The sequence below is a fragment of the Gambusia affinis genome, linkage group LG14, assembly GCF_019740435.1.
Source record: "Gambusia affinis linkage group LG14, SWU_Gaff_1.0, whole genome shotgun sequence".
Taxonomy (NCBI): domain Eukaryota; kingdom Metazoa; phylum Chordata; class Actinopteri; order Cyprinodontiformes; family Poeciliidae; genus Gambusia; species Gambusia affinis.
The window spans coordinates 15,879,960-15,901,378 of NC_057881.1; the positions used below are offsets into that span (position 1 = coordinate 15,879,960).

General features: G+C 40.0%; 1 protein-coding gene and 1 long non-coding RNA gene across 3 annotated transcripts in view; both read left to right on the plus strand.

Moving 5' to 3' along the window:
- The window catches only part of LOC122843721, a 122,009-nt gene extending 114,266 nt beyond the window's left edge, over positions 1 to 7,743 (plus strand). For both annotated transcript variants that reach the window (XR_006372759.1, XR_006372758.1), the window contains one exon: positions 7,189 to 7,743. This is a non-coding gene — a long non-coding RNA (uncharacterized LOC122843721). The remainder of the gene's footprint in view (positions 1 to 7,188) is intronic.
- Positions 7,744 to 13,105: 5,362 nt separating this feature from the next.
- csmd2 (CUB and Sushi multiple domains 2) overlaps positions 13,106 to 21,419 on the plus strand; it is a 248,851-nt gene continuing 240,537 nt past the window's right edge. The window contains exon 1 of the mRNA XM_044138720.1: positions 13,106 to 14,050. Within this exon, the coding sequence (XP_043994655.1) occupies positions 13,855 to 14,050 (196 nt within the window). The 5' untranslated portion in view covers positions 13,106 to 13,854. The remainder of the gene's footprint in view (positions 14,051 to 21,419) is intronic.

The following is a 21,419-nucleotide window of genomic DNA, read 5'->3' on the forward strand; positions in this document are numbered from 1 at the left end:
TTTTGTCTTTAATATGGGTCATATTGTAATTTGAATCCTTGTTGTTTGGTGATATATATACACGATGTAGCGGCAGAAAGAGAGAGTAGAATCAGTTCAACTTTATGCTCGCTTGCGTGAGTGACCTCTGTGTTTTCAGGAAAAAATTAATTCTCCTTTCACAGCTTATTGTCATCCAAACACCAACGCCCTGAGCAAAAGCTATGTAGCTTGATTTGTTTAAACATTTTTTTTTTTTTTTTTATTTAAGTGGAAAAATATTTTAGAGGCATTTAATGCCAGAAGAAAACTGCTGCCACCCTTGTACTACGTCAACATTGAGGTAGTGCTCAAAGGCTTGAACATTCACTTTTTTTCAAGCCTTTGTGAAAAATGATCTTAACTTAGTTTCATCAAAACATAGGAGGTGCCCCCACAAATTCAGCTAGTCTCAGCTAAAGACTTTAGCCGAGACTTTAGGACTCGGCTAAAGTCTGAGAAGAGGATTTTCAAATACCTCAGTGTCTGTAAAAGCTCTCATAACTTTTACACACCCCTATAAGCATCTACTCGCATCACAGCATTAGCCGTTTGGCTGGCAAAAATAAAACTCATATAATGTCTCTTTACATCACCTTCACCTATTTTACAATCTCTTTCTCCTTGTTTCTTTTTCTCCTTCTTGTTCCTTTAATTCTCCCAGCTTGAGTCTTTGCATCTCATTTATCTGCTAGCACTAAGAATCCCCTTTTTTCTGCCACCTCCACACACACACACACGCACACGCACGCACGCACACACACTCAGGGGGAAAGTGCAGCCTCTGTAATTATCCCGCTGGTTGGGAAGCGATGAGGCCAAAGGGCCAAAGCCTCAGAGTGCAGAAAGCCTCGCTGCCACAGTCACTGCTGTGGAGTGCAGACAAAATTTCAATAGGTCTGAGCTGCAAAGGCGGAAAGAAAAAAAGAAGCAAAGGTACTCTGTTTCTGTGCGGCTAAAAAAAACTATACACTGATCTAAAACCTTAGGCAAAATTAAGACCAAAACTAAAAAAAAAAAAAAAAAATCACCTACATCACATCTACACCTTCGTCAGTTTGACTACCACAGAAGTCTGATCCCGCGCAGATTTGAGTTTCACGCGTCACCCTACGAAGGAGAGCTTGCGGCTGAAAATAGAAAAGTTTTAAAATACCAAACTCTTTCCTCCAAACAGCGACTTCAAACTTTTTTCTGAGGCGGTCAGCATTATTCCAGAGAGCCAGCAGCTGCTTAGCTTTGTGCAACAACAGGGAAGTGGAGGGAATAGTTTTCTCCAAAGGTAAAATAGCTCGCAAAGGTTTGTCCTAATATTAGCTACGTATTAACTCATGTTAGTTTAATATGAACTAATATGTAAATTAAGGTGCTTTATATCGAGAGGCAACAATATTCCACAATAACTGCTGTATGTCTTTTTTTTTTAACAGCTATAAAAACCATCTTTTCTAGATTTTTCTTTTTTTACTGCCTTGAAAAGAGGAAAGGTTTGGAAGGAAAAATTTGAACTCCAGGTGCATTATTAATTTTCATGTACTATGAACATATCAGGTTTTATTAAGGAAATTAAAAATATTTTACAGCATCTGGCTGAAATATCAGTTAGTAATTCTTGTTCAATTTGCCATTTTGTATTCCTATTGCGCAACTATTCTCTTGCATTCATGCTTTATTTGTGAATATATAATTTTATATCCATGTACTTAACAATAATTTCTTTCATTATTCCTCCTGGTAGTTAGGTATAGTGAAAACAGATTTTCCTGCCTAATTTGATAACAGTTTTCTGGATTTATTCAGGTTTTTTTTTTTGTCTGTTTGATGATCTGACACATTTCATTGTGCAAAGAAACAAACAAACAAACAAAATAATCAATCTGTAAAGAGGAAGGCAAGTTGAAAGTGCTGCAGAGTGTTTTGTCAGTTAGCAAGTGACTGACAATTGGAAAAATTACTGAACTCCAACCTTGGACAGTTTTATTAGAAGAGTAGGTGCTTTTGAAAAAAAAAAAGAAAAAAGAAAAAGAAAGGTTCAAAATGTATCGCATAAAAAGTTGACAAGACGTAGCTGGACTGAAAACTATTTTGGCACATTTTCGATGCCGGCCTGAGGCTACTGATGTGCCATTGGACACTTCTGAAAGATTTTGGTCCTCTATTAAACCAAAAACAAACATGAGCGACAATCCTGCTGGTAGATGCTGTGTGATGGAGTCAAATAAATAAATAAATCCAAAGAATCCTCTTCAGGAATCCAATTTGTTTAAAAAACAAATTGTCATGCTTAATGCATACTTAGGTTGGAAATGTTTCGGGGGAAATGAAAAACAAATAATGCTTCCAAATAGAAAAAAACAAACAAACAAAAAAAAACACATTCTGGCAGTGGATGCTGTTTGTGACGTCTTTAAATCCTTCTTTAATTGACTTTGCAGCAATGCTTATGTGCTAAATCCTCAAGCTCCTTTCTCTGTTTTTTAAGTACCTATGGAGGATTACCTCAATTCATTGGCCATCAAAACAGATGTGAAAACATACCCATTCTCAGTACAAGTTAAAGTGCAGAAATCCTTTTTTTCAACCAGATAAAGTTGCTGTTATTCAAACATAAATTTTTAATAACAGAATATACTTTTGCTTTACTATTTCTTAACCCCCCCCTTCTCCATCTTGAGGACTTAGTTAGTATGCTACATGTTAAAACCTATAATAGCCTTGTTTAAACATATATGTAGCAGTAATTCGTAGCCTACCTGGTAAACAGAAGAGTTGTCAGCACTAACAGTGTGGTTTAGGCTGAGGGGGTGGAAGAACATGCTTGTAGAGAAATTTTGGCTTGGCCCAATACTCTGTGTGCACGTCTTCACGAACGTAGCCAGGAGGAATCATCCAAACAAACTAAAAAATCTTTGAGAGTGTGTGTTTTTTTTTTTTTTCCTTCTGATCAACTTGAGCTGATCCCAGCAAGCCTCTGAAGCCTGAAGTTGCTTAACTAAAAGTTGCCTTAAACGTCCACTGAAAGTGTCAACTTTGCATCATTCGGTGAAGAAGTTCTACGAAAATTTGCACAAAAAGTCGATCAAAAGTGTCAACTTTGCATTAAAAATGTCATTATTTACTGAATGACACTTCATGACAAAGAGTCATAAGCATTCATAAAGACTCTTTCATGTTCATAGGTGTTATGACATGTTTGTGACACTGTCCTGTCGGTCTTATGCACACCTCTTCAAATAAAGTGTTACCAGAAGTGAATCATTTGTGTTACATTTTAATGCAAAAAATACCAATATTATGAGATGATAAGCCTGTTTCCTCAAGCTCAGCCTTTGTGCGTTGACGTGCCTTATGTCAGTGTTGCAGTGAATGGGACATTCCAACGCCGACGAAATAGATAACACAGCAGAAAGTGATCCAAAGCACGCATTAATTTTAAGTGCATTACCCAAACGTCTTTTTGGGAGATCGGGTTGCCTTCAAATCAATTAAATATGCATGGCAACTGATATTTGACCTTAGTGTACAAACATTTGCATGCCACAGTAATTTCATAGCGACATGAATAATTGATATGTGAGAAATCTGCACAAAGAAGTTTGCTAAGCAATGCAGTGAGCAATGAGGAGCTAAGGGGAACAGAAATTTAGTCTTGTGCTTAGGTGGGATTAAAAAAACCCCCAAAAAACAAAACGCACTCAACCAGTGATGATCATAATAAATTCTTCATGCAATCCACCAAGAAATGTAATATCCATGAAAGACGCAACCTGCTTTTACTGCAGAAGCTATAACCTTACCTTTGGCTCTGTTAATAGCAACCGTGTGTTGAAAGGTACGAGGGCTGGCTCTCTCCCCGGGGGACAGCTGCTCGCCTCATGCCTGCCTTGGCAGCGCCAGCTCAGGACTTGGCATTAACACCCACACCATCTGTACCTGCAACTGCAACGCGCACAGCGATGGGGGGTGGGGGGGTACGGATTAGTGCTTCAGCCATTTCACATGCACGCTGTCTTTTCTCACCTATGTCATGTTAAGTGTGATGCCGAGGCCAGGCTTTAACGAGAGCCGTGCTCCGTTTCCTCTGCGGGGGAATTTCTCAGCAGCCTAGCCTTCGGGGCTTCGACAAAATGCTATTGAGTCAACAGAGCTATACTATCAGCGAATAAACTCTATCATATCAGCGCTGACTGTAAACCGCTGGAGGTGTGTTGGGAGTATATATCAAATCCTCATTTATTGGGCAGAGCAGAGCAGCCTTCAGCTAAAGTCATACACCTGTTAAGAAGCAGGAGGGAAATAATCAAATGAACCTAAATATATATATATATATATATATATATATATATATATATATATATATATATATATATATATATATATATATATATATATGATGAGGAGGTGAATACATGCTCGAGGTACCAAAAGCATCTCTGTGTTCTTTTTTTTTTTTTTTCTATTTTTAAATCTTTTTTTAAATATTGCTCTGCACCAGCGGTTAGGTCGGAAGGCTCGGTGTGTAATTTACTCTGCCACTGCACAATAATCTCCTCATTATGAAGACTTTATTTATTTATTTATTTATTTTTTTTGCCTTACTGAGTCATCCAAGTCAGGATGCAACAGCAATGCAGACTCACAGTGTTAACAACTACACAGGAGAAATGCAGAGGGTTCTGCATGTGCCCTATTCCCCCTCACCCGGACTGACCGATTTTTGAAAAGTAGTTTTGCTCAGGCCGTTTTTGGGTTTGAAGATACTCTGGATCAAGTCTTAACGGTTAAGCAGTTGAGCAAGTGCAGTGCTACGTCACCTGGGTAATGGTGTAAAACATTTATTCAATCAGATCTCCTACATACTACTGCCTGTTTAAAATGCACAACTTCTAAAATTAATATTCATGTCAAAATCAAAGCAAACGCAGTAGTTGTAAAATTTAAACCAAGGAAAAAATCAGATGAAAGCCGTTGTGGCTGGAAGCATAAAGAAGGACAACTTCTCCAGAAAGAAAGCTTGGTGTATTAGTTAATTCTATAAATATTGTATACCAATATTAAAGTGTTAGGTTTTTAGCTATTCACATCCTACAAATACACGCAGCAGCAGCATGCAGTATTTCCTATGGCTTCCTTGCGTTTTATTACGTCATGAATTGCTAAAGTCAGTAGCACCAGCATAAAAAAGCCTACAGAATATTATCATTTATCTACCTACCTGGATGCCACGCAACAAAACAATGAATGGATCACAGAAAACCTACAAAACAAGAAGTGGCCAGTGGGAGTGCTGAATTGCTACTTTTCTGACTTCCTGCAAAAGGCTAAATAGCTGCAATGCTAGCTAGCATGTATTTAAAGAAGCTAGCTTTATTTGGTTTTTGCTGAGGGGTTTTCTGCCTTCCTTCATAGCACCAAAACAGGAAGTGTAATTTTTTTTTAGCATCACTACTACTTTTGCTGCAAAGTGAGCAAAGGTTATTTTAGGTCAACCCTCCTCCGACAACTTCCATCTTTGTTTCAACAACCTGTCGGCAGAGCTCAGTGTTTCTGTCCTTGTACAGACTTTGCATTCCCGGAAAGGACACTATTCAGGAAGGTATAGTTTTTCTGCTTTCTGTTTTGTTTTTCTGTGAATCGTTTAGGGCAAAAATAGTGGAAGTAATATGCAGAAGCACAAAGGCTGCAGGATTAATAGGGGAGAAATTGAACCCTATCGACTGATGTCACATTTATCACACGATTAAAAGTGTACAACAAAGCTGATGAAATGTTTGGTTTACTGGGTTGAGAGAGATCCACCTGGTAACTACAGCCTTCAAACCAAGTGGGCAACATGCATGCATTTGTAAGAGCAATTACAAACACAGTAAACCTCAAAAGAAACCTTGAAAGTATTCGGTACAAGAGCAGGACACAAACTCAGCATGAAGGGAACGAGAGAGACGCACAGTTGAGTCGCATCTTCCAACCAATACATAATGAATACATAAAGCATAATGAATAATATGCTGCTCTTTTAACTAATGAGATCTATAAATGTAATTGGTATATAAACTATATATATGTACTATAAGTCTAATTATGAGACAGACAAATGGCAGATTTCTTACCTGTAGGAGGTAAGCACCTGGTTGTTGGCCTTCATTTTCTCACAGCTAACTCTGGGGGAGTTGGGCTGGCTAACCAAGCCAAATGTTTCAAGGCCCAGTGCTGATTTTTGATCTCCTGAACAGATGGAGGAGCCCTCATGGGGCACTTTTTCCACTCTTCTCTTGTGGGAAACCACACTGTCTTGGCGATGATTTGGCGAGAGGGTAAGACCTCTTTTTGCTGCTGCGGCTCCGGACCATGGGATTCCCCGTGACGCACTTCACCCAGAGCTAAAGGTTCTCTGGGGGCCAGCAGAGGCGGAAAGTCAGCCAGCAGGTCGGAGGCCCTCTGCAGCACCGGCTATGTGTTGGCTGCGGAGTCTGTGTGGTTCTCCTTGTGTTGGACTGGAGCCGGCACAGGGGCTCTCGTGCCACTCGCCAAAGTGTCAGTGGGGGCATGGTGTGGGTGGAACGTGAAGGGAATCTCCCACTGGCTCTGCACCTTCCTCGAGGCCGAAGGCTCAGTGGGACAGGGTGGGATGCTAGCCTCTTTGGTACATAGCTGAGGAAAGTCTGTCTTTGTGTTAAATAGAAAACCGTGCTCTCTGCCAAAGCAGCTCCTTTCAGAAAGTTTCTGGGATTTCTTTTTTTTTTTTTTTTTTTCCCTTCATCGTTTCTGTCAATCTCTGCAGCGGCCTTCCTGCTATCAGAAGCATAAATTTGCACCCCAAAGCGGAGTGACAGAATTATCATCATTGCTAGAATTAGTGTCAAAGAGGTTTCTTCTGTCTCGATCACATTCACTTGGACGTGAATCCCGGTGTACTTTTGCAGGACTAAGTGAGGAAGGATCTTTTGTATTTTTATATATATCTTCAGCTCTAGTCTGAGGAACCCACAATTTTCTTTCACTCTTCATATTTTCTTTTGCACATTTCACCTGACATGACAGAGACATTAGAATAATAAAAATCACTGGACTGAGTTTTGTTTTTTTGTTTTTTATGAAAAGTGCAAACTGCTAGAATATAGTCAACTTTTAACTTAACTTTTCTGCTGTCTTGTTCTCATTTTTTCCCAGTATCCACCGAAGTGCTCATTACCTGTGCAGGTACGGCAACATGGAGGCAGCCAGAGACGTATAGGGACAAGGCAGACTGAACTCAGTGTGGTATTGTCTCTCGTCCCTCACATGCTGGTTTCTCAGAACCTTTTTTTTGTTCCTCATCAATGAAATAGTTACATTTAACATGAGATTAAACATTGTGCATAGTGAATCTTTTAATGATTGGGTGACTTTTGAAGGTATTTGACCACGCTAAATTTTGTTCACTTTCTCAGGGACCTGGTCCAATAGTATATGAAGTGCACACTTTTCCGATTTTATTTGGAAAATGAAATCAAATCAGATCGAGAAATGAAAAGCTGTTGGTTGGTTTGTCGCATAAAATCCTAATATTTAAACTTGAAGGAATGAGAAAGTTTTGTGAACTTTCGACTATTTCAAAGTTATCTTGATTGCTGCGTATGACATTTTACTTGATAACTGTTGCAAGATTTTTTTTAAGATTTAGTTTTTAGTTTGCTTGTATTTCAAATATTGTAGTGCAAACAGTGTTAAACAATATATTCAACATTAAACCCACAGATTACAATTTTTTTGGGTTCCTTGTTTAATTTTCAGTCTCTCACTATTATTATCACTATAATTGGTCGTTTTTCTCTCCCTCGATTTTGTGTTTATGTTCACATTAATAAACTGATAGACCATAAATCAAGTTGCTCTACAGCAAGAAAAACTAGGTCTGAGGTCAATATCTTCTAATTTTTTATGATTATTGCTAAAATGTCTTAAAAATGTAAATAATTTATTTTTATTTTTCAAATGTGTAACACTTAACAATTGCGAAGCATCGTTAAAACAATCAATAGTTAAAAAGATAAAAAGCTAATTATGAACTGCAACAACCGCATTTTTTAATGTACCAAATAGTTTTTTCACTTTATTTTCTACGTTGAGATCAGATAAAACAAGTCAGTGCATTTTTTTTTTTTTTTCTCAAATCATCCCTGGATATTTACAACTCCTCCACACTTTGTGGAGCTGAAGCCTGAAACGTTAGGGCAAGGCAGCGTGAAGTCGCTTTGGCTGTTCTTCTCCTCATCAGAGTCCGTGTTTGACACCAAGTTAAGTTTCCCCCTCTGCTGCTCGTCATTCCTGGACAGGAAGATAAAACCACAGAAGTCGTGAGTTTATTGTCGTAGTACGTCTCTCTGATTAGGTTGTGATCTCAAACTCTTTTAAAGAAAAACTCTGGCTATGAGATTTTTTTGCTAGTTTTTGCTTCTTTTTGTTCTGCTTCATGATTTTTTTTTTTTGGTTTGTTTCTGTTTCATGACTGAATTGATCTGCATGTCTCATTTTCACCAGTTTTTTTTATGTAGTCTGAATTTAACTTAAATACTATAGTAGTCTGATGCCATGCATCAGACTACTATAGTCTGATGCATGGCTATAGTAGTCATGCATCAGACTACTATAGTATTTAAGTTAAATTCAGACTGATCCTGATCCTTAGGATCAAGAGATCCTTAGTATCTACTTAGGATCTAAGTATCAAGAGAAACTAAGCATCTATTTCGTTGTAGCTAAACACTAAAGCTTTAATGCTGTTGTTTTCAGTTTTGGACTAAGACAAGTGTGTTCACAAGAGGACTATATTAAGAAAGCTTTTGATAATTGCTGATATTTTGCAGTGATTGCTTTTTGGATACTAAATCAGCCTTTTGTTCAGGCTGTTGCACTGAACAACTACAGACGTCAAAGTTCAGCATTTCTACACCATCGATTTTAACATTTCATACATTTAAAAATCACAATTCAAACCTAAAATAATTCTTGGCTTTCTTCATGGCATTTCTATTTTTCTTTATGTGGTCTGGGAAAGACTGCAGGCTCACACGTTACCTGTCGTCCTCCATGGACTGTATTTCTGGAAGGAAATCATCTTTCTCCTTTTGATTCCCATCAGCACTAGACAGAACAAAAAACACTGACATAAGTAATAGAGTGGTGCAGCCAAAGGACAGATGTAAAAAAAATAAAAATAAAAATCACTCTGAAATTGTTGGGTTTTTTTTTTTTTGTTGTTGTTGTTGTTCTTTTCCAGCCCACCTATAGAATAATCTCAAATGCATCCCCACATTCTGAAACTGTATGCTTGCTTTCAAAATATATCCGAAAAAATATGAAACACATTTTTCCTCATTTGTACTAACATTTATGTAAACACTCTTTGGATGGTAGGTGGACCTCTGGTCCAAGACATAAGGACATGGGAGAATAAAGTCAGTGGATGCCTTGTTGCTCTCCTGACACAGCGTGTTTGCATCTGAATAAAGTCTCTGTTTCCTCTGTTCTTTACACAAACACACAGACCTGAGTGGGACTGTGATAAATGAACACATTTAATTATTGTTAATTAGGCCAATTCTTTCCTGGGCGTGCATTTCTAAACTATCATTTGCACAGGAAGCTTTAATTTGGCTTTCACGAAATTGCCAAACTTGAAAATGTGGAGTTTTCTGCACAACGATTATAATGAAATCACAAGAAATTACAGGGATTGTAAACATCTTAACATGAGTCTTCATTGACATGCAAATTCTAATTTTTTCTTTCCTTTATGAATACTACATAATCACAAAAAAAAAAAAAATGTGTTTAATTTTTTGTTCATTCTTGACCTACGTCTCAGTTAGACGACAGAGTGCATTCTACGTATCACTGTGCGAAATATATCCTTGATGTCATTATTGACTGGAAAGATCACAATCTAGAGGTCACCGGCGACATTTTTAAACATTTGCTGCATGGCGTCATTTTCAAAGCATGGCATTTTAATGGGGCTTCTCCTTAGCCACCAGCCTATTGACTGTCAAGCTGTCAATGCAGAACAGACGCTCCTGTGAGACCGGGATGCTTATGATAACGGAGGACCTCATGGAACGTCCAGGTGGCTGGTGAGCAGATGGTGTACATTAACATTGTACGGTGGCTCTATAAAGAAAATTCTTTGATAACACTTATGGGACGTAGGTCACAGATAGGCTTTAATTCCCATCCACACTTCCTACTATACAACTATCTGACCAACCAGATAACTATATCATCGTAATCAAAAAGACTTCTGAAGATAACATTCTCATCACATAAAAATCTTCCATTTGGTGAGGTTTTGGTTATTACGATAGTATGAATCTTAAATTGATCCAGTGTGAACGTGACGAACCAATTGCCATCATTTGGAGATGCAGCCTTGCATTAAAATAACAGTTTTGATACATTGCTCTGTAGCCATTTTCAATTATTGGTAAACAAATAAGTAACTAAATAGACCCTGTTAAACAGCATGTACTGAGAATAGAATAAAATAGAATATTGTTTATTGTCTCACAGTGGGGAAAATTGGGGCATGTATTCTAGACTGAGAGGAAGCATCTATGTTATTACATAACTCACACAAACAGTAAAAATAAAAATAAAAATCCCTAGGAAGGCATATAAAATACAAAATAATTTATACTATGACATTATCCTCAGGTCGCATACTCTACTGAGATGTACAGGAATTAATTTCCATAATTAAGGTTAGTGAGAACCATTGCGGGGGCCCCCACTACTTTCCTCAGGAGCAAATGAAATGATAACACCCCATAGAACAAAATGATGCAGCTGCCAGAGCATCGTTTAGGAAGATTTATTAAGCCCTGAAGAGAAATATAAAACCTAATGTATGCTGTGAAAAAAAAAAAAAGAAATCAAGAGTCAGCCTACAATGAGTCACTAATGAGCAATGGTAGGCACACGCATGCTAACACACCGTATTTGTCAACACAAGAGTCCAGACAAATACGGTACAATGCAAAAGTATTCACACCCCTTGAACTTTTTTCCCCACCATCATTCAACTTTCTGTACTTTAGCACATTCAACAACAACAACAACAATCCAGCACAACCAATTCCCTCCACAGGTTACCTCTACAAGCTTCGATATTAAGTGTTATTCTTGTTTATATCAACAACATGGATGAAGAAAGAGCATCATGGACACCCAGGAACACAGCAGGCAGCTGAGGGATTGAGTTTTCAGAGAGATCCAAAGCGGAAAACACATCACACATGACTATCCGATCTTTTATCTAAAAAGGGAAAAAGCTTCAGAACGATCAAGCGTTGGCCATCTACCCTAAACTGGAAAATCAGAGAAGTAAGAAAGAGGCCTATCCTAACTCCAGAGAAGCAGCAGAGATTCACAGGGACTCTTCAAATGTGGCTTTGATATGTGAGAGGCCAGAAAAACAAAAGCCACTGCTGAAAGAAAGCCACACAGAATCCTATGTAGATTTTTTTTCCCATAAGGAAACACAGTAAATGTGTAGGAGAAGGTGTTTTTGTCAGAAACACTGAAGTTGAGCTTCTAGCACTGCACAGCACACTCGACACACCATCCCCACATTGAAACGTGTTGGTGGGTGCATTGTATTGTGGAAATGCTTTTGTTTAGCAGGAGCAGGTGAACAACACGGTCAGAGCTGATGGGATGATGGAGGGAGCAAAAATAGCAAGCAACTGGGAAAAAAGAGAAGTCAGAACACCCGAAAACTCGGGGTTTTGTCGTCGTGGCAAGACGAAATGTGAGGGAGCTGAGGGATGGGGGGCGGGGTGACCCTGAAAGGGTGTGGATACTTTTGCGAGGCGCTCTCTCTCCGCAATTCTCGATTCTGCCTTACACGTTACTCAGCTCGTGGTCAGAGAAGACGCTGTCCGTATCCACTGGCCGCTGTGCTGAACTTTCACCTTTGCCCCTCTTCAGGTGGGTGGTTCTGCTCCAAATGATTTCACAGACCAGATCAAAGTCATCTCTGGGCGCGTTCGGGTGAATCCATGTGCGGCGCGGGAACGGAGCGAGGGCGCTGAAGCGAGCGCTGGTACTAAGTGGCTTCCAAGGATCTTCTACCATTTTTTTTTCTTCTTTTTTTTTTTTTAGATTTATATATATATATGCATATATAAAATTTTTTTATATATATATATGGGGTGGAATCTTACTCTTTTAAACGCGTATGTTGTGTTGTTGCTATTCTGAGCACAAAGAGAAACAGTCCACCTGGCGCGTTCTTGCTGCCATGGAAACGATATACAATTCCGGAAGAATAACTCGACGACAGATCCGAATTCTCACAAGTTAAAGGACTTAACAAGTGTTTGATTTAAGCAGGAGGGTCCTGAATGCATCTCATACTCAACAACACGCTCCAAGAATCATAACTGCAAACCTAATGACTCCATGCCCAAGCCGGGGAAAGTTGGAAACCGAAGAATTTTGATCGATGTCTGATACAAGAAAAAGTAGCAGCACGCCCCCCCTCCTCCCCCTCCCAGGCCCCCACCACCCAAGCGTATCGAGAACTAATTATAACCATTCCGTGCAAAAATAGAAGTGAAATCCAAATTTTCTGAGTAAGGAGGGAGCAATGGTTCCGGCTAGTTTGGCATCAATTTCACGTGTAATAAGCAGAATGTGAACATACCAGGTTAAACTGCTGGGCAATCCTGGTCTTAATGGATGGACACGATGGCTCCCAAGTCACGCCTTAGCAAAATAGAACAAGAAGACCTGAACAAGAAGACCTGAGTCTTTTACATTATTATTATTATTATTATTATTATTATTATTATTATTATTATTATTATTATTATTGTTGTTGTTGTTGTTATTATTTAAGATTCAGTGAGTAGAGTGGAGCATCTTCATTCATTGACTTTACTGCAAACATTTCCTGAACTGATCTCAAAGGACAGAGGAGTTAGAAAGTGTGTGCGTGTGTGTGTGTGAGAGAGAGAGAGAGAGAAGGGAAGAGGCGGGTGGGCAGACACAGAGGAGAGATAGAGGCGCGCAGAGTGAAGAGCAGGTCTGCAGTCTGAATCTTGGCGTCGCGCAGACCCCGAGACGTCGCTCCGTGGCCGCTCACTGCGATAGATGCTGGGATTACCACAGACAGACCTACCGCATCCTCCGATCACTGACAGTACGTGCGGGCTCGAAAACTTCTCCAAGCCGTCGAGGAAAGAGGTTTTCTCTTTTTTGTTGTTGTTGTTCTTTTTTTGTTTTTCTTCTTTTCTTGGATCACTGGATAACATCTCCTTGGACGGGGCGCTTTTTATGAATCTCTGTCTAATGACGAGCTCAAACGTGGATTTACTGGGAGTAAAATCAACCTACTGTATAGATTAAAAAAAAAGAGGGACGAGAGAAATTGAGAGAGATAAAGAGCGAGCTCTGTTGGATTTGGGTACCATCAGTTACATTTCTGGAGCGGAGGAGAGCTTTTCGTGATCTTATTTATTAATTTCATTTTGGAGGTGGTGGGTAAATCACTGGCCAATTCTCTCTCCCTCTCTTTCTCTCACTGTCCCCCCCGCCCACCGACCCCCACCACCACCACCCTACGGTTTGCCTTTTAGGTGTGAAATCTATCTTATCAGAGAGAGACTCTGAACCCCCTTTTGGTCCCCCGCATGACATGGTTCAGTCCAGCTGGGAGATCCGAGCCTCCTCCATGCATTGGGATTTTTCTCAGCTCCGACACCGAGTGAATCTCCCTCTTCTGAGCATCTGAGAACTCATCGTGCCTGCCAGAAGAAAAGAAAAAAAAAGAGAGAGAGAGAGAGAGCCCCTGCCATGACCGCCACTTCAAATCGGGATCGGGACGGAGCATCGGGACTTGGAAGGAGAGCGGAATCCGTATGCAGAAAGGGAGATGATGGCATTGGGATTTTAGTAGCTCTGATGAAAGCTGGAGCTCAGGCGCGCTGTTGTCGGAGCCGGGTGCTGCTCTTCTACATGGGGCTGCTGATGCTGGTCGCTACAGTTGAGGGTGAGTTCCCCCCCCACCCCCACACACACACTCACTCACACACACACTCTCTCCCTTCACAATTCTCCCCCAATCTTTTCAGCTGAAGACACGTAAAATAAATAAATGAATAAATGCAGCAGGCTTTACTCCACCGCCCACTCTTTCCCTCCACCTCATCGGTCCTTGACTGAATACAAATCACGCAACCCGCACGCCAGAGAAGCTCTTAAAAAAAAAAAAAAAAAAAAAAAAAAGTATTTTACACTGATTGATTTCGGTGTGATGTCGCTGTTTCTTCAACCACGTAAAGTTCTGAAAAAACGCTAGCTAGCTAGCTGCTGGAGGTTGGCTATTTTGGTGGCCGCAGATCCTCGCGAGTCGATAGCCTTGACTCATCGGTTTCTGGTTCTATTAAGAAACGGGATGCTTGTTTTGGGGAAGGTTCTTTTATTTATTTATTTATTTAAAAAAATCTCTCTTCCCGTGGTAACAGAGACAGCATGCATTTTCCCTCATGTGGAAATCAGTTGAGCCGGACAAGAAGGAGGCCGATTATTATGCTGTTCAGAGTTCGAGGGCTTGTGTGTGTACGTGTGTGTGACGCAGAAAGAGAGTGAGAGAGAGAGTGCATAGATAAATCTTACTCTTTTTGTGCTATCTTCTCTCTAAAGTAGCATTGGTCTTGCAAAGAGTTTCTTTCAGCCTCTGTCTGTTCAGGTCGGGTCGTCCTGCGCTCTCGTGCGCCCGCAATTATCACAAACCTTGAAGCAGCACGAGTTCGAGCATTCAACAGATTGCCATTCTTTCCGTTCATCTGTACTTCCACTTACTGAGTGGGCTCCCTTCAAGGTGATGCTCATCTGCATCAAGAAGAAAGAAAGAAAGAAAGAAAAAAAAACTCACGATGTTATTTAAAACCTTCTTAGGGGGAAAAACCGCAATGGTTCTCCTGAGTGGGGATCTGTTTTGGCAGAGAGAAAGGCAGCCGCTCTATCTCTGTCTTGGCTCCGCACCAATGAACGAGCACCTATTTTTAGCAAAATGGGGGGGAAAAAAGAAAGAAAAACAAACAAGAAATGTTAAGAATACTGCCACAATATGAATTTGACTCTCCCTTAAACTCAAGCTGCCCAAGGTTGAGTGTAAGGGAAGGGTGAGGGCGTGTTTGTGTGTGTTGGTTGGGGGAGGTGGGGGGGGGGGGGGAGTGAAACTTGAACCTTTCAGGCCTTTCTGCGCACATTATCTCCCACTTTTTGATCTAACACATCACCTGTACTGTTGAAGCTAAGCTTACTCCTGATGAGAGCAACGCATTTTCCCCTCGACTTGAGTAAATCCCATTCCACGTAATATTGTTTTATTTGTACCCAGGGAGCTTTTATTGTCTCCACTCTCTATCGAGGTTTCAGCCAATAAATCGACTCCAACTTATTACACACTTTTTTTTTTAAAGTCTGGAGAGGGAAAGAGACTTGTAACAACGTGTGCTTGGAGTAGCGGCAGTAAACCGGCTTTTATGTTTCACGCTTTCCCGGTGCTGATGAGGTCTGGCGGTGCTGCTGCAGCCACCAGCAGTTGCCCCTTCCCCCCATTGAGCGGCACCAGAGCCTCGCACTATACAGCGGAGAGGGAACAGGATGGGACCTTTCCTGGTCACTTTTATTAAAGCCAAAGCAAGATAAAAAAAAAAAAAAAGTCCAATAACTGAGAAGAATGTGCCAAAATCACAATGAATCCCAACCTCCCTGCCTCTCCCCACCCCACCCCCCCCACACCCTTTTTTTAATCCCTGCTTTCATTTATTAACTATTCCTCCTTTGATTGCTTCCTTCTCTTCTAAAAGTGTCAACTGTTTTGTTTGAATAGTAAGCTGGCCCAGATAACCACCCATCTTTCAAAAAAAAAGAAAAAAAAAAAAAAAAGAAAAGTCAAATAAGCTTCCATTCATTTAACAGCAAAGTGAAGGGGAAGGAAGTTGATTGAGGGTGACGTGTCTCCCCTCGTGTGATGCATATTTTTAATTTTCTATCTCCAACTTTATTTGTCATGACGTTGATTTACGCCAGATCACGTCCTGTAGGCCTACGCCTCATCTGTGATTAACCGTAAAGCACTATGTGGCCGTTATTATGTAAGTTATGTTGATTTTGTTGAGGGTCTGGATGCTTGAAACAGTTTACAACTCGCTTTCTAACTCTGCGGCTGGCCGCCTGCTAGCTCGTTAGCTCGCTTACTTGCTGTAACCTTAGCACATTAGCACATTCAAGTTGTCTCCTGTATTTGAGGCCATCTGAACTCGCTAATTAGTTTAACCAGCAGCTAGTTCCAGGAGTGTCCGAAGGTGGCTGACATTTGCAACACCCCGGAGCGCGACAGGACGCAGCAGGATCCGCCGCACAGATTAGAAAGTACAGATCAGCACCGCGGACAGTTCCTCAAGCAACAGACTCTGCAGCAGGAGCAGCAGCTAACACGTAATGTGGCTGCAGCGGAAGTGAATCCGTCGCAAAGAGCTTTTTTTTTTTTTTTTTTTTTCTGTTAAAACATGGTCAACGAGTTAGTGATTAAGCATCTTGGATCATATATTTGGCGCGTGTGTGTGTTTTTGTTTTTTCTTTTTTGCAAAAAAAAAAATTGTAGAAATTGAAACGATTTAAGTAATAAACCAGGAGGCACGCCACCTCTCCAGTAGTTAAATTATCGTTGTTGTATTTAATAATTTAAGTAAGGTCAAAGGGGTTTTAGGAGGGAATTTTCTCAATATGTTGTTTATACCTTTTAAGAATCCAATAAAGATCTATTCATGGCTGTTTTAGTTGTAATTAGCTTTATTTTCAAAGGGAAAACCTTTTAAAAATGACCTAAAATACTTAAAAAAACAAAAACAAAAAAAACCGACTTTACATAACTATATAACTTCTCAACCTGAAAACAAGCAATAGATATGTTCATCCGGATCTTATTTCATCATTTATTTGAAGTAAGGGAATATTTTGAACAAATATTTGCTCTGGGGGAAGTTAAACGCTGCCTGATGCATGTTTGTTGAAGCAATAGTATCAGCCAGGAGTTTACATCCACTCATCTTGACTTAAATAATAAATTAATTTTGGTCTATTAGTGGTTCATCCAAACTATTGTATTCCCAGAGTGGAATGCTACTAGCAACGTCAGTGTATTTCAAACAGAAGAGTAGAAGGAAAAGGCCCGTTGTGGGACTCTCACCTGGGGTGACTGTGCTGCTCGCACATTTAATTCTGAGTTCTGTGCCCAGTTACTCAAATATTTTTATGTTTTTTTTTTATTCTTCCCAAAATATATTTATGATTTTTAACAGTGGAAGTGGATTTCTGACCAGTGTCGTTAACAGTGGATTAAACCTCATGAAAACAGTGATTTAGGTGTTCTCACTTCTTATCAGCTCTTATAGTTCATACAAACCTGTGATCTGCTTTTCCCCATACCTCAACATAAATTGTGGCTGAGGAGAACCGAGCGCTATCCCTGGTGATAACTAGATGTGTAATGCCGCCTTCTCATAGCTTCTGTGTTTTCGCAAAAGAACCAAAGTGATCCATTGATAAAGATATTGATCATAAAGATGTGTTACTTTGGGAGGATACACACAGAGATGGGATAAAAGGGACGATATTGTTGTAGATGGGTGATAATCTTCCAGCAGCTGAGCATGAATTTGACCTCTATGTTTTGGTGCCTTTTTAGAGCTGGGTGATTTTTTTTTTATTTTTTATTCCCCCCCCTCCACCCTTTCTGGGCAAATCATCTATTTGGGGAGATTATTTTCTTATCGGGCAACAAGCAGGCACCTATTTTAACAACTAACAGCTTGTAAGTAAGCTTGTGGGCACATGTATGCGTGTGGTTGGATGACTTTGTGAGTTGCCGCCTCCATTTGCTCAGAGAGTGATTAGATGAAACTGTCGACACGGAAGGTTGTGAGCACCGGAAAAAAAAAAAAATCTGTAAGAGAACGCACAGCGCTTTTGGATTTCCTCGCCTTAGTTTACCTATCCCCCAGCTGATGTGCCAGCGCACTCCTCCGTCTTTTTCGTTGGACCTTCTAGGTTGCCGCTCCCTCCTTCGTCGTATCGCTCTGGTGATTCATGCCGTCATCTCTCTCCAGATGGTCTGAGCTCTGTCGCCGCACTTTGTCACGCCGATCACAGCCCCGCGTCGGTACACACACATAATTTCACGCACATGCAGACACCCACCGAGATAAAATGCAGCCAAACGTCCAACTTCGCCAGTCACGTCACAAAAAAAGCATGAAATGAAACAAAGCTTTACATTTGCAAAAAACCCCAGAAACATAGACATCAGATTTGCTAGAGTTTGAGGTTATCCTTCTTTAATTTTACTCCAAACAGATTAACTGAAAAACATTTATATGTCTGCAGGCATCTGTTCTAAAGACAGCTCCTTCAAATCTAACACAACTTGAGAAAATCTTTGTAGGAGAGACAAATACATAGGATAGAATTTTCACTATGCCCCTGAGTTTAAGATTAAATTAATAAATTTGGATATTGGCAGCTTCTCCCCCCGCCTAAGGAACGCAAAAGAAACCCAGCTGAATTGTTCTTGCTGTTCTTCGGCTTCACAACAACCGGCTCCAACTATTACAGCATATTAGCGTCTCACCTGCATTAAATATGCCGGCTGCTCGGTGGAATACGTTTGAGAGTTGCGCTTAAAAGTATGAGGTGAAATTGTGTGAAAATTGATTGCAGCTTTTACTTGCAGGCGCCGTTTTTGGTGCCGCTTTTACTGTTATGCTCATTAATTCATCTTGTATTGCAGTACTATATTGTAAGTACATATCTTCTTGCGGTAATTATTGACTTGGTCGTATGCTTTGGATCGTCATCCTGTGGAAACGACCAAGAAACGTCCTGGCATTTTAAAGGAGCTTCTGATGACTTGCACTCAAACCAGGCCTTTTGAAACAGAACCAGGCCCACGGGATCGTAGAGCCTCCATCATACATGAAAGAGAGTATTGATACAAGATCTCGCCCAGCGGCTAAAAGAAATTAAACTGTGTCACATCATTCTTATATTCCTCAGAATCAAAGGTTCGTGGCTTGCATGTTTTAGATTCCTGGTACCTTTGACCGCTGTTCAAAAGTAGAGCATAAAATGAAGGAAATGCTACATGCAGGTTGATTTCTAATCGATTGTTTTGTCACTGGCGATTTTGAAAAGCAAATGTTTTGACACAAATTTCTCTTTTTCCCACTTGATCAAACGTACTCAAATAATGACACTATGGCACTGCAATAAAAAAATGACGTCGTTTTTTATGAGCTTAAGGCGACTTTGTCCAGGATTCCTATATGGATATCTGCGTATTACGTGACAGCTGTGGGGAATGAGAAAGCATGAAGCAGCTACTGTAAATCCCTGAAAAGCAAAAGATAGACACAGATGACCCGTCTGTCTTGTCACGACAGAAATTTAACTTGCAGCGTTTCTTTAGTTTCTCGAATTACACTGCTCTTATCAGACACCAGTGATCCAGGAGATTGAAGATTAGATATCAGGAAGGAGGTACCTTGTCCTTGTCCTTGTCTTTTTCTTCCCCACTTCTGCCTTTCTCACCATTTGCCATATAGGCAATCTGTCACTGGCCTTTTTTCTGGGAAAAGGTAGAGTCATCATGTGGAGAGAAGTGTCGAGAGTGTGTGGGAGGCGACTTATACTCCCACACCGGGGAAGACTATTTTGAGATTTGTTCAAATTTAGATTATAGATCAGCAGAAGGCATGTCGAAGATTTAACGATGCTCTGTTTGGAAGGCTACTGATGGAAAAGGATTTAATAAATAGGGATAAAAAGCAAAAATGCTTAGTCATTTGTACTTGCCGACATTGACGTGTGTTCACTGTAATTTTAGACAGCAAATGAAAATGACCTAAAGATGAGAGATTTTTTTTTTTTTTTATCCAATGATTACAAGTTGTGTGTTTTAATTTATTCAGAAAAACAACATTTTGAGAAACAAGCATTGTAATTTGAGAACAGGCATATTTCCTAACTAGTATGACACATGCCCTTCTGTATGCATTTTAGAAGAGTTGCAAAAATGTCCCAAGTTCTTGTTCTGTTTTGTTTTTCCAAACATCAAATAAATATTACAGTAATAATTCTTCCAACATCACTGATTAAAACATATCCACATCACACCAATATCTTTCAGATTCCTACACTTGTCTTTATTCGCTATTTTGTCTTGTGTTGACAGTAACGTCTGCTGATGTAAAATTCATGACAGCCATGTTATATCTGAGTGTATCCGAGTTTCACTGAAGCATGCTCAACCCTTATCAGTCCCCTCACCCCCCCCCCAAAAAAAAACCCACTTACATGGAAGTCAATGGGATCATGAGGACACCTTAAACTTCGAATGCCATGTAATAATTTACCCATTTATGTGAATACTTAAACCTAGTAAGGCAGCGTGACTGTTGCTGCAACCAAAAGTCTGCCGAGAGTACTAATTATACATCTGCATCTGCGCCGGTAATGGCTTTGTAAATATTTACGGTAAGAGCCCGTTGCAGCAGCTGGCAATGACCAACATTCATAACACTGAGAGACACAGCCAGTCATTCAGACTCCAGGTAGTAAAATCCAAACGTAACAAAAACTTTATATGTGGATTAATGTGGCTTAAAACCCCCCAAAAAACAACAACTTTAAAACAGCTTTAATAAGGTGCACAGCTGGGTGATAATTTTTAAAAAGAATGTAGTTCTTGAATAGTTGTCATCCTTTATGTGTGAAACTGCTATGGCAAACATTTAGTTTGTAGCTACTGGGGTTAATCACCGAGGATCTTGTGTTTGGCTCAGTTTAACCTAATTTTATGACACTCGTGTCTTTGTTTATAGCATGGGTTAAACTGTCCACTAAAAATGGCTCCGTTATATTAAGAGCAGAGACATTAAAAAACAACTACCTCGGTGATCGCTCTGGAAATTCTAAACCAACTACTTTAAAATACATTCCTTGGGTATGTTGTGACAAAGACCTGTCGCTTAAGATGGTTGTGTTCATCTTGCTTCAGATGAACGCAACCAGTTTGTCACACTGGCTTGTTGAAGTAGCTACACCAATCTCGAAAACTAAAGAACGCACTCAATGCAGACTAGCAGAAGGTTGCCGAATGAAAAAAAAATAAAATAAATAAAAATACTGATAGCAACTTATCTACGTCATTACAGCTTAAGGGTGAGGAGGAAGAGTAGATTTGATTAAATGTTTCTGCTGTGTTTTCTGTGAGAGAACATTTTGTGATGGTTGCTGTTTGTCCAAGTGGGTTAAAGGAAAAAGAACTTTCAAAGATAACAGCGAAGTGATCC